The 13,421-nt window shown below is 43.7% G+C and overlaps 1 protein-coding gene across 1 annotated transcript in view; it reads right to left on the bottom strand.

Annotated features, from left to right (window-relative positions):
- b4galnt3b (beta-1,4-N-acetyl-galactosaminyl transferase 3b) overlaps nt 1-13,421 on the bottom strand; it is a 39,847-nt gene continuing 26,426 nt past the window's right edge. The window contains exons 4-20 of the mRNA XM_041837567.2: nt 6,750-6,845; nt 6,564-6,654; nt 6,129-6,229; nt 5,942-6,009; nt 5,295-5,373; nt 5,134-5,200; nt 4,859-5,011; nt 4,672-4,781; nt 4,487-4,587; nt 4,168-4,235; nt 2,694-4,065; nt 2,354-2,613; nt 2,106-2,259; nt 1,561-1,633; nt 1,284-1,437; nt 1,034-1,160; nt 1-917 (exon numbers count right to left, since the gene is read on the bottom strand). Coding sequence (XP_041693501.1) covers nt 806-917; nt 1,034-1,160; nt 1,284-1,437; nt 1,561-1,633; nt 2,106-2,259; nt 2,354-2,613; nt 2,694-4,065; nt 4,168-4,235; nt 4,487-4,587; nt 4,672-4,781; nt 4,859-5,011; nt 5,134-5,200; nt 5,295-5,373; nt 5,942-6,009; nt 6,129-6,229; nt 6,564-6,654; nt 6,750-6,845 — 3,186 coding nt within the window. The 3' untranslated portion in view covers nt 1-805. The remainder of the gene's footprint in view (nt 918-1,033; nt 1,161-1,283; nt 1,438-1,560; nt 1,634-2,105; nt 2,260-2,353; nt 2,614-2,693; nt 4,066-4,167; nt 4,236-4,486; nt 4,588-4,671; nt 4,782-4,858; nt 5,012-5,133; nt 5,201-5,294; nt 5,374-5,941; nt 6,010-6,128; nt 6,230-6,563; nt 6,655-6,749; nt 6,846-13,421) is intronic.

The raw sequence follows: 13,421 nt of genomic DNA, 5'->3' as shown, positions 1-13,421 counted from the left end.
AAAGGTTTACATTTTTACTACAACAGTATCTCCTTAGAACAGGATCATCAGTAGTGTGTTGTTAGAATACAGTAAATCAGTAGTATCATGTTTAAATAGAGTACCCAGTAGTGTTTGTCCCACCTTTTCTCAAATCCGGTTCTTGAGATCTGTAGCACTGCTGGTTTTCATACTGTATTTCCTCTCCAACTAGGATCTGATTCAGATGCAGGTTGTTATTTATTGTCATGAGTCTTGCCCTGGAGGCAGCTCTACAGAGTGGCACAAGTCATAAAATCTGTTTTTAAACCCAACCCCAACCTTAACCCTAACCTTAACCACACTGCTAACCCTAATGCCTAACCTTAACTTTTTTTTAACCATGCATTTTTAAGATACAGACAATTTGCAGCTGGCCCATCTTGCGGAAACAGCTCAGTTCTGCCTCCAGGGCAAGATTCATGACAATAAACATCAACCTGTGAATCAGACCTGGGACACTAGGTGAGTGACTCGCTGGCCAACCAGCAGTACTGCGGACCTCCATGTTCAGATTTGAGTACCTCTGCACTAGTGTCTTTTTCCAGGACAATCTGTATAATGTTGTGTTCCATCATCACGACACCCTCAAACCTTTTGAGTGACAGGAGATATCACCCAATGGTGTCAGGAATCTCCTCTGTCCTGCCCTCTAGTTAACCGGTCGACAGCTGTAAATGGTTGATGCGAGGAATGGGGACATTAAAGTGTGGCAGTTTCCTTGCACCCCCGGATGCGTCATCGTAGGTTACGGCTACATCATTGTACGTTTTGGCTGTGTTGTGGGTTACGTGCCGCTGCGTTGGGTGCGTCTGTTCCACATGCCACGCTTAGAGTGGTAGTGATGCAGGAAGTTCCTCATGTAGATACGCTCCACCTCCAGACCTGACTGCAGAACCCTGAGACACAGAGCACAGGAGAGCAACATAATTCCTATTAATGATCAGATTGACAGAGCAGGCATGAGCAACAGAACACACACAAACATGCACCAAACAACCATAGACAGACAAACCTGTCCAGCAGCTCCCAGTCCTCTCCGCCCCAGCGGTCAGTGAAGTCATGTGTGTTCATGCCTCCTGCTGCATCCAAGTCAGACTTATAGATCCCCAGCAGACCAAACCCATTCACCTCCCAGTAACCTGGAACACACAGAGAGACAGAGAGACACACACAGAGAGAGAGAGAGAGAAAGAGCGAGAGAGAGACGTGTGAAAGCGTGTGTGGGTTTGTGTGTGTGTGCACATGCTTGTGTGTGTGTGTACCTCTGGGCTCCCTGGGCGTAGCCCCACAGTCCAGTCTCATGACGATAGGAGCGAAGGCCATGTGTCCCTCCACACAGTGTTTCCTGACTGAGTCGATGATGGAGGGGGGGAAGTGGATGTGAAGGTCACACAGAAACACTATACTGTGCTCATTCTGGGGAGGAAGTGAGAATATTCATGCCCATTTCATGAAACTCAGTTGATGTATGGAACACAAAACAAGACACACCCACTGTTTGTCACATAGTGATGATGTCACTGATCATGTCACACTCACAGTGATGAGGTCGATGCCGGCCTGTAGACCTGCGGAACGCTCAAAGTTCCCACTCAGCTTCAAGTACTGGTACCTGGTACACAGAGGCAAGTTATCAGAGGTGAAAGTAAGCCGTACGGTTCAAACATTAGCCTATCACAATAATTAAAACAAAGATGCCAACAACACTGTAGGATATTACACCATAATTTATTATTGCCGCATCTCAGCCAAATGAAAAATTAGCGAATGGACTTGAAAATGGGTGATATATGCTCTAAAATGCAGTGGGGTTTCATCTCTGCGACAATAAAAATTTGAAATGTTATCAAGGCATAGATGAATGTCCGAGACTGAGACAACAGTGGACGACGCATCAACCTTAACTCAATCCAGCCTAGAATTGACTTAATTCTCGAATGTCATTATACTTTTTGGTGTTTTGTAACAGTTGTCTCTTTCCATTACTGTTTGGATGCTGGAATTATTATAGAGAGTGGAAGAATGTGCACAGGTAGCCTACGGGAGCCTTTTAGGCCACACACTCTGCCACACACTCTGCGTACCTGTGCAGGGTGGATGCCTTTAGTGTTGTCTCTATGTCCATGTCAGTGCTATTGTAGTCAGTGATGATTAGGTTGAAGTTGGGGTCGCCAGTGGTCTGGTACAGACCCTCCATGTCAACTATCAGCTGCTGCACCCAGCGGGCCTGGTTCTTTACTGACACACACACACACACACACATACAGGAATAAACCAATATATCACCATACAACAGTAGGAGAGTAGCAATAGGGTGTGTGTTTGTGTGTACCTGGTACTATGAAGTGGACAGTGGCAGTCGGGTTCCAGTGAAAACCTACAGGGTTGCATAGAAACATTTCAGGGGCAGGGTGAAGGGGCGGGAGTCCCCTGGGGCGAGATAGTCTGTGGCGAATCAGAGCATAGATGTAGTGTGACAGGCGAAGGTATTGGCCATTCACATCCCTCAGCTCCAGCTCCAGGAAGTACCTGCTGCCCTGAGCCCCGTCCACTCTCCTCTCAACGTTCAGCACACGCACCAGGGTGAAACGCCTAGGGAGGGAGGGACAGGGTTAACACACACACACACTTCCACAAACACATATACTGTACACACACACACACACACTGACCCATGGTGTCTGTGGTTGAGTTTGTCCATGAAGGCCTTTACGACAGGCAGAGCGTCTCTAGGGCGGAGCAGCAGGTTACCAGACACGTTACAGCGGAGGTCTATCCAATCAGACCGCATCGCTTGGAGGTCGACAGGGGTCACCTGGAATGTCTGAGCCCAGTTCACCTCAGGGTCAAACACTGGTGGAGGGGTGGAGTCATAAGACAGGCCGTCCCCCTCTTCAGAGTCTCCCTCAAGACCCCATAAAGACTCACTCACACCCACCTCCTCACCCTCTCTCTCCCCCACTCTCTCACCACCTCCCCCTCTGTCAACCCCTTCAACCAGACGGTTCATCCCTCTGACCACGCCAGGGGGCAGATCCCCGTAGAGTGTGTTGTCATAGTCAGATTTCGGTCGTGACTTTATCTGTGGCTGTGCTCGGAGGATGATATCTGTCTCTAGGACCTGGACTCTCTTCCTGGTCACAGTTTCTTCGTGGTCCAACTTAATTAGGGGTGGTTTAACCTCAGGCAGTCGAGTGGTCAACTGTTTGGTAACCGCTGACCACAGCTCTAGTGTACGGTTAACAAGTCTCCACCCTCGACCGACCCTGATGGACCAATTAGTGACAGTGGGAGATGGGCGGTCCTGCAGGGGATTGGGTGCTGCGTTAGCCCGACCCCTCGGACCAGGCTGTTGAACATGCTGGTGCCTCCCTTGCAACTGGGGAAGCCAAACTTCTGGTCTATATCCGTCTGCTAGTCCGTCTCCCTCTACTGGTCCGTCTCGGTCTATTGTCAGGTTCTGGTCTAGTTTTGGTGGTGCAGGTAAAATCTTTAACCCGGCTGAGTTCTGTTCTGCTGGTCTCTCTCTTGGTCTGGGTTGTTTTCGGTCTGCTGGTCCCATATCTTCTCTGTCTGCTGGCTTCCCTCCTGGTTTCTGTTCCCCTGCTCTGGACTTCACTGGTCTGAGCTGTTCTGCTGGTCTGTCTGCTGGTCTTTCTGCTAGTCTCAGCTGTTCTGCTGGTGTAGTCTGTAGAGATGTATGTGACCCAGGACCAGGGGGGATCTCTAACCCATCCTGTTCTGTTGCTCTGGTCTGGACTACTGCTTGCTGCTCTACTACAGCTGCTGCATTCGTTTCTCTCCTCTTCCTCCTCCTCCTCTTCTTGTATGTGAGAGTATCAGACATGTGTCTGTGTGTAGGTGCCCTGTCGGCCTGTGGCAATGAGAAGAGTTTGCGTCGTCGTCTCTGAGCGTAATCGTCATAGTCGTCTCCATAGTCAGGAGGGGCGTGGTCTTTCTTCCTAGCCCCTCCCACATTTGGAGGAGCCTCGCCATCTAACCCCTCCTCTGGGACCGCCTTTCTCCTCCTCAAGATGCCAACAACTACCAAACACACAGACAGAGAAGAGTGTTAAAATAAAACGAAGGCCGACCCACGACAGTTCATATACTTTTTAACCGAAGAACAATGTGTGTGTCTCCTACCTCTGGCTCGGCTCTCTCCCTCCTGCCCCTCTGGCTCATCCAGCCTCATGTACCTGGAAAACCCATACCTAGAGAGTGGAGATAAGGAGGGGGGTAGAGAGGGAATGTTCTCATCATCTCTCTCTAACACCATTATCCATAACTTCAGTGATAGCACGTTGCCCTCTGCTGGTTGGTAATGGTAATGACCTCATACAGGATAAGCCACTGCTCAGACCAGAGCCATAGAGAGGTTACAAATTTCACTGTCAGTTCTACTTAATAACAATACAAACACTCTCCCTTTCCCTCTCCCAGCCCCTCTCCCTCCCCTCCTCACCTGTCCAGGTATAGAGGACTGTCGTGGTAGAAGCAGGTGTTGTCTGTCTCCATGTGTGTGAGCCGTGTGTAGTCGTTGGGATAGATGTAGGACATGTGGACCTGGAAACACACAAACAACATGGTAATAACACGCTCATTTCTGTTAGTTATAGGGATTCAAGGTGTAATATTTACGGTACTTACAAACTGCAGGCCCTGGTATCGCAGCAGAGGGAAACCTTTGATGATGTAGCTGGGTTTATAGGAGCAGTCAGGTAACACACCTTGTAGGAACCTACTGTCTAAGGCAGGGACTACACACACACACACAGAGTTGTTATTTGTTCAAGCTAACGACTGTAGTGTTGTGTGTGAGAGTGTAAGGTCTTACTCTGGTAGAGGGTGTCGCGTGGGTCGACTCTCAGCATGTCGGCTGCGGGCTGGTTGCTCAGCTGGTTGTCGGGCTGTTTACTAGACGAGCGGGTGTGACTAGCAGCCGTTTGGGGTACATGAGTGATGTCACTCATCCTCAGAGCAGACTCATCTGTACACACACACACACACATCTGAAATACATGTCTGAAATAACGGTTAGGTAGTTAAAATTAGTTAGAAATATTGGATAGCTAGTGTGTGGTGTGTGTGTGTGTGTGTGTGTGTACTCACTGCTGTAGAGGGATATGTACTTGGAGCTGATGACTGTAAACCTTAGACCCTCCTGGTTCAGCTGCCACTGTGTCAAAACAAATACACACACACACACTTAATACTACTGCCCAGATGTGCACACACACACAGAGAGGAAAGAGTAAAGAGGGGAAACTCACCGCCACCTCTATGTGGTCTGTTCCTCTGTCGTTCTGTTTATGGATGATCTCAAAGAAGTACCTCCTCTGAACTGACAGCCTGCAGAACACACACAATGCTAGTTTCTGATAGGTGGTTGTAGATGCCTGTCATGTTATGCCCCTTAACCGTCAATGCCTTTCTCCCTCCCCCTTCCAAAGCTACCTCTCCCTCCTTCCACTCTCCTGCCTATACCTGACTATCACCTCCTTTAACCTCTCTCGCTCCCTGTCCCCCTCCCTCCCTCTTTCTACACTACCCCTCTCTAGCATGTGGTCCATGCTTGATTATGGTTGTTGTGACAGATTCCTTTGTCAGGATCAAACCCATGTCTCCCTGCACCATCCATCATTGTTCATACATACACACACACACACACACCTCAGAGGTGTGTTTGTTTGTGCATTTGTGAATGTGTGTGTTCATCCTGGCTCAGTGCCATAGCTCCAAGGCACCAAAAGAAGAAAGAACAACCTCTGCTAAAAATAACTCTCAGCCCTGTGTTTGGGTGCATTTTCAGTTATTCATTTGAGACAAATAGATTCATACAGAATTTTGTTACCCCCCAAACTTCTGCAATCATAGCCTTCACTAATACACACACCCACACAGTGTTTAGCCGACTCACCTAACTGGTCTGGATGTCTGACTGGCGTACTTCCCAAACTCACCAGGAGCCGTCCACGCCATACCAGTCTGAAAAACACCACACATAGTCAGAGAGATGCCAGAACCCCAAATAAACACACTCATTACAGTCACTGTAGCCATCTCAGGTATGCAGGTCCAAACAGACACACACACTCAGAGCCCACCTTGCCGATCCAGGCCAGTAGCTGCAGGTTGAGTGGAGAGTTATCCCGGCTCAGCCAGAACTCAGAGTTATCATCAGAGCTCACCGCAAACACAAACTCACCTGGAACAAACAGACACACAGAGATGACAAATCTTGACAGATAATTATTTGAATTAGGTGTTCCCTGTGGTTCAGTCGCCCTGTGTCATGTAAAGTTGTCAGACCTGATCGTATATCTGAATGGCTGTCTTACTGCACCAAACACAGTTGTTAAAAGCCTTGGGGCATGGAACATAATTACAAATAATTTATTTGTAGACTGCAAATTGACTGCAAGAAGCCCAAACAGATATAATATTTGACTAAAACAATCATTTCAAACCTTGCTTACATGTGTATACGATCACATATATCTGGGTAAACTTTGGAACAGATTTCCAAAATAAAACAATACCGTCGGTATAGGGGTGGAGATAGCCAAAGATCCTGAGGCCGTAGTTCGTCCATCTGGGAGAAACAGCCAGCTTCTTTACTGTGGTTCTAGACTAGAGGAGAGAGTGAGAAAGTAATGGGTGTAGGCTTCAGTTGAACTATGGCATGTCATGTGTATATGTTGGCTGGGGAACTGTGTGTGACTCACGTGTGGGTAAAGCGGGTAATGCAGGTTTTTGCGGAGCTGAGCTGTAGAGCTGCCACACCAGTCCTCAAAGATATGGAGATTAGCCTGACCCTTATACTGGGGGGGGGGGGAACACATGACAGTGTGACACCATAAAACACTCCCTCTCTCCATCACACGCACAAGACAGACAGATATCTGAGCTGTGTGAGTGAGTGCGTTTGTGTGTGTGTGAATTAAGCAGGTCAGATCCAAAGCCTCTCGAAGAGAGGAGCTGTCCTCAGTTAACAGCAGAGATGCTAATGATTAGTCATTAGCTTGGTGGCTTAGAATGTTAGCTTGGTGGCTACAGTCAGTTAGCTTGGTGGCAACTAGTCCCAATGTGGCCATGATATTCACTCCCTGGACAGCAGGGCCACGCATTATTACATCGACGGAAACTAAACATCCCTAGTCTGTCATGAATGTAGGATAAAATTATATTTGAACTTTACTCTACCAATTGTCAGTGGAGTAGAACAAAGTTGCTAAAACACGTGACAAAATGGAGAAAGGACGGTGGGATGTGAATGGCCAGCCGGGCGAATGGCTGGAGCGTTTGGTAGAAAAATAAGAAAGGTAAGGCTGAGAAGGAAGCCGTATTGATATGTGAAATTTCTGACATACTCATCTATTTTTAATGTGAAGCTCTTTGAGTTGTCTGACAAATTGCACGATTGTGATTGGTATGAAAAATCTGTAAGGAGTAGTTCAAACAATACAGTTACTAGTTTTACATTTGGTGAACTGAGTGTACAAAACATTAGAAAATATATAAGTATATTTTCTTTCTTTATGAATTTCCCCTTAACCCTACCACCCCTCCTCTAATTGGAGTAAACTAATGAAATATATTTTCATTTATTAATTTTCCCCTAACCCTACCACCCCTGCCCTAATTGGAGTAAACTAATGGACAACAATACTTAGGCTTCTACTTCCAGCTTACATACTATATAAATTTTACAGACACTGTATATTTTACGAGTTATCGCTTTTAGATTTTTAGTCCCATCCTTCAGCTATCCTCAACTCTTCCCATCTATCTCTGAAAACCATCCAGTTTTGATTCTAAATTAAATTTATTTTTTAACTGTGCTGTTTCACAAAAGGTCTGAACCTTTCCATTCTCATAGTTTCTACAGATCCTAAATTAAATATGAACATTTTTACTAAGAGTATTATTATAGTATTGATAGATTGACTATGGCTTTATAAGTCACCCAGCAATGCTATTTTATAAGTTAGCTCCAGGTAAACGTTGCAATTCTTTGCCATTCCTGAACCTGCGACCAGAAACAACCTACATATGGGCAGTACCAAAACAAGTAATCTAATGATTCGATCTCTGCGCAGCTAAATCTGCAGAGCTGGGATGGTTGTATCCCCCATATGCATAACATTCTATTGGTTGCAAGAATTTTGTATAATAATTTAAATTGAAAAATGAAGTTTTCAATCCGTTGTTGTTTTGTGTATCAGTTCATAAACTATGTGCCATGGAAGCGGCACATCGAACATTTCTTCCCAACTATTTTGCAACCTGTATGGTGCAGCTGTCAATTTTGTACGTCAATTTTTAGGTCCTTAAATGAAACGGATATACTTATTTTATGTTTTTTCACAATTTTCTTTAACCAATTTTGGTCTTTAATGGAGGGCCGACAGACAAGTTCCTTACATTATCACACTTCCACTTCCACTTGCCTCCTCAATTTTTTGCGGTAATGCTGCAATCAGTTGGATATAATTTTGGATAGAGCAGACATTTCCATATACACCGAACAAAAATATAAACGCAAAATGTAAAGTGTTGGTCCCATGTTTCATGAGCTAAAATAACAGATTCCCAAACATGTTCCATACGCACAAAAAGCAAATTTCTCTCAAATTGTGTGCACACATTTGTTTACATCCCTGTTAGTGAGCATTTATCCTTTGCCAAGATAATCCATCCACCTGACAGGTGTGACATACAGTGGGGGAAAAAAGTATTTAGTCAGCCACCAATTGTGCAAGTTCTCCCACTTAAAAAGATGAGAGAGGCCTGTAATTTTCATCATAGGTACACGTCAACTATGACAGACAAATTGAGGGGGAAAAAATCCAGAAAATCACATTGTAGGATTTTTAATGAATTTATTTGCAAATTATGGTGGAAAATAAGTATTTGGTCACCTACAAACAAGCAAGATTTCTGGCTCTCACAGACCTGTAACTTCTTCTTTAAGAGGCTCCTCTGTCCTCCACTCGTTACCTGTATTAATGGCACCTGTTTGAACATGTTATCAGTATAAAAGACACCTGTCCACAACCTCAAACAGTCACACTCCAAACTCCACTATGGCCAAGACCAAAGAGCTGTCAAAGGACACCAGAAAAAAAATTGTAGACCTGCACCAGGCTGGGAAGACAGAATCTGCAATAGGTAAGCAGCTTGGTTTGAAGAAATCAACTGTGGGAGCAATTATTAGGAAATGGAAGACATACAAGACCACTGATAATCTCCCTCGATCTGGGGCTCCACGCAAGATCTCACCCCGTGGGGTCAAAATGATCACAAGAACGGTGAGCAAAAATCCCAGAACCACACGGGGGGGCCTAGTGAATGACCTGCAGAGAGCTGGGACCAAAGTAACAAAGCCTACCATCAGTAACACACTACGCCGCCAGGGACTCAAATCCTGCAGTGCAAGACGTGTCCCCCTGCTTAAGCCAGTACATGTCCAGGCCCGTCTGAAGTTTGCTAGAGTGCATTTGGATGATCCAGAAGAGGATTGGGAGAATGTAATATGGTCAGATGAAACCAAAATATAACTTTTTGGTAAAAACTCAACTCGTCGTGTTTGGAGGACAAAGAATGCTGAGTTGCATCCAAAGAACACCATACCTACTGTGAAGCGTGGGGGTGGAAACATGATGCTTTGGGGCTGTTTTTCTGCAAAGGGACCAGGACGACTGATCCATGTAAAGGAAAGAATGAATGGGGCCATGTATCGTGAGATTTTGAGTGAAAACCTCCTTCCATCAGCAAGGGCATTGAAGATGAAACGTGGCTGGGTCTTTCAGCATGACAATGATCCCAAACACACCGCCCGGGCAACGAAGGAGTGGCTTCGTAAGAAGCATTTCAAGGTCCTGGAGTGGCCTAGCCAGTCTCCAGATCTCAACCCCATAGAAAATCTTTGGAGGGAGTTGAAAGTCCGTGTTGCCCAGCGACAGCCCCAAAACATCACTGCTCTAGAGGAGATCAGCATGGAGGAATGGGCCAAAATACGAGCAACAGTGTGTGAAAACCTTGTGAAGACTTACAGAAAACGTTTGACCTGTGTCATTGCCAACAAAGGGTATATAACAAAGTATTGAGAAACTTTTGTTATTGACCAAATACTTATTTTCCACCATAATTTGCATCTAAATTCATAAAAAATCCTACAATGTGATTTTCTGGATTTTTTTTTCTCATTTTGTCTGTCATAGTTGACGTGTACCTATGATGAAAATTACAGGCCTCTCATCTTTTTAAGTGGGAGAACTTGCACAATTGGTGGCTGACTAAATACTTTTTTTCCCCATTGTATCAAGAAGCTGATTAAACAGCACCTTGTGCTGGGGACAATAAAAGTCCACTCTAAAATGTGCAGTTTTGTCACAGATGTCTCAAGTTTTGAGTGAGTGTGCAATTGGATTGCTGACTGCAAGAACATCCACCAGAGTTGTTGCCAGAGTATTGAATGTTAATTTTTCTACCATAAGCCGACTCCAATATCATTAGAGAATTTGGCAGTACGTCCAACCGGCCTCACAACCGCAGACGACATGTATGGCGTTGTGTGGGCGAGCGGTTTGCTGATGTCAACGTTGTGAACAGTGCCCCATGGTGGCGGTGGGATTATGGTATGCGGTGGGATTATGGCAATTTGAATACAAAGAGATACCGTAACGAGATCCTGAGGCCCATTGTTGTGCCTTTCATCCGCCACCATCGCCTCATGTTTCAGCATGATAATGCACGGCCCCATGTCGCAAGGATCTGTACACAATTCCTGGAAGCTGAAAATGTCCCAGTTCTTCCATGGCCTGCATACTCACCAGACATGGCACCCATTGAGCATGTTTGGGATGCTCTGGATCGACGTGTACGATATCGTGTTCCAGTTCCCGCCAATATCCAGCAACTTCGCACAGCCATTGAAGAGGAGTGGGACAACATTCCACAGACCACAATCAACAGCCTGATCAACTCTATGCGAAAGAGACGTGTCGCGCTGCATGAGGCAAATGGTGGTCACACCAGATACTGACTGGTTTTCTTATCCACACCCCTACTTTTTGTTTTTTTTAAGGTATCTATGACCAACTGATGTATATCTGTATTCCCAGTCATGTGAAATCCATAGATTAGGGCCTAATGAATGTATTTCAATCGACTGATTTCCTTATATGAACTGTAACTCAGTCAAATCTTTGAAATTGTTGGATGTTGCGTTTATGTATTTGTTCAGTATATTTGTTAGCTGCATTTGTGACCTATTTATGATATCATTAAAGATTATACCTTTATTTTTTATAATGGTTTTTCATCAATTAGTATATTTGAATTTAACCATAATATTTGTTCTGTATTTTCTGGTGGATTAAACCAAAATTGCAAACAGCTTTCTTGTTAAAAAATTTGCTATATCTTGGGAGATGATTTCATTTTCAAATAACCTGTAATATGAATAAAGCGAAAACAAGGGCATTTTTGAACACAGGGTGAGCCATTCTTCCTAATCTGCTGGAGAACCAGTTTGGATTTAAGTATAACTTTTGTATGACTGAAGCCTTTAGTGAGAGGTTCAACGCTTTAATATTGAAATAATTTCAGCCCTCCGAATTTATAGTCATTATATAAATAGGCCGGTTATTTTTACATTTTAACATTTTTGTCTGGCTTGTCGTTCTCCAAATAAAGTGGAATATTTCTAAAACAAGTCGTTGGGTGTAGGCAGGGCCATAAGTAATTAGGTAAACTGGGATATAACTAAATAATTAAATCAGGGTGATCTTTCCACAAATAGACACGTATTTACCCTTCCATGGTAGCAAGAGCGTATCTATTTTTGCTAACTTTCCATTAAAATGTATTGTAGTGAGATCATTTCTTTCTTTCGGGATATGAATACCGAGTCCGTCCACTTCACCGTCAGACCATTTTATTGGTAAACTACACGGTAATGTAAACGTTTTATTTTTTAGTGATCCAATACGTAATATAGTACACTTATCATAATTTGGTTGTACTCCAGAGAGGTTTGAGAAATTATCTAGATCCTGTATGAGGCTGACAGTTTAATACTTTCTGAGAAGTAGCCATTATTTGCTATTTTACATCTGGGGTTAGTAAAATAACTTTAACCCATTGTATAAGAGATTCTCCAAAATTAAAATAGTCCAGGCATTTATATATACAAACTCTAGTTTATATATAAGGCCTTTTCAAAATCAGCTATGAGTAAAAGGCCTGGGTTACCACATTTTTCATACTGTTTTATTGTTTCCAGTACTTGTCTTATATTATCTCCAATGCATGGTCCATGTAAAAAACCTGTCTGATTAGGATGAATAATATCCGACAACACCTTTTTAATTCTATGCATTTGGCTAGAATTTTTGCATCACAACACTGAAGTGTAAGGGGCCTCCAGTTTTTTAGGTGGACTGGATCTTTATATTTACCACCTTGGTTCTGTTTCAGTAATAGTGAAATCAGACCTTCTTGTTCAGTATCTGATAGTTAATCATTTTTATAGGAGTGGTTAAAACATGCTAATAACGGACCTCTGATTACATCGAAAAAGGTTTGATATACCTCAACTGGTATGCCATCCGGCCCTGGAGTTTTTCCTGACTTAAAGGATTTAATTGCATCTAGAAGTTCCTCTTCTGTAATTTGGCCTTCACATGAGTCTTTCTGTACAGCTGTTCATTTTACACTATTAATAGAAAAAAAATCCTCACAATTAACTTCAGTTAGTGGAGACTGAAACTAAAACATATGCTTAAAGTACTTTGCTTCCCCTTTCAAAATATTGTTTAGTGAATCATGGATGACAGTCATTTGTAACAAGTTTCTGTTAATTATTTTTGGTAACATTTCTAATTTGAAGATAAACAGATTATATGGTGCATTTTTCCCCATATTCCAGCCAGTTTGCTTTATTTTTAGTAATATATTACACTTGATCTTTCTTGAATAAGTTCCTCCAGTTCTTTTAATTTTTCCGCTAACTTATTCTGTGCCTCTATGGTACCGTTTTTTATTGCTATCTGTATTGTTAGTTCCTCTATTTCCTGCTCTTTCTATGACAGACTTACCAGGTGAATCCAGGTAAAAGCTATGATCCCTTATTGATGTTAAATCCACTTCAGATCAGTGTAGATAAAGGGGAGAAGACAGGTTAAAGAAGGATTTTAAAGCCTTGAGACAATTGAGACATGGATTGTGTATGTGTGCCATTCAGAGGGTGAATGGGCAAGACAAAAGATTTAAGCGCCTTTGAACGGGGTATGGTAGTAGGTGCCAGGCGCACTGGTTTGAGTGTGTCAAGAACTGCAAAGGTGCTGGGTTTTTTACGCTCAACAGTTTCCCGTGTGTATCAAGAATGATCC

This window comes from Coregonus clupeaformis, chromosome 19, assembly GCF_020615455.1.
Source record: "Coregonus clupeaformis isolate EN_2021a chromosome 19, ASM2061545v1, whole genome shotgun sequence".
In the NCBI taxonomy this organism is placed as follows: Eukaryota; Metazoa; Chordata; class Actinopteri; order Salmoniformes; family Salmonidae; genus Coregonus; species Coregonus clupeaformis.
Note: the sequence above shows the minus strand (reverse complement) of the source record. Positions and strands in the feature narration are given on the sequence as shown.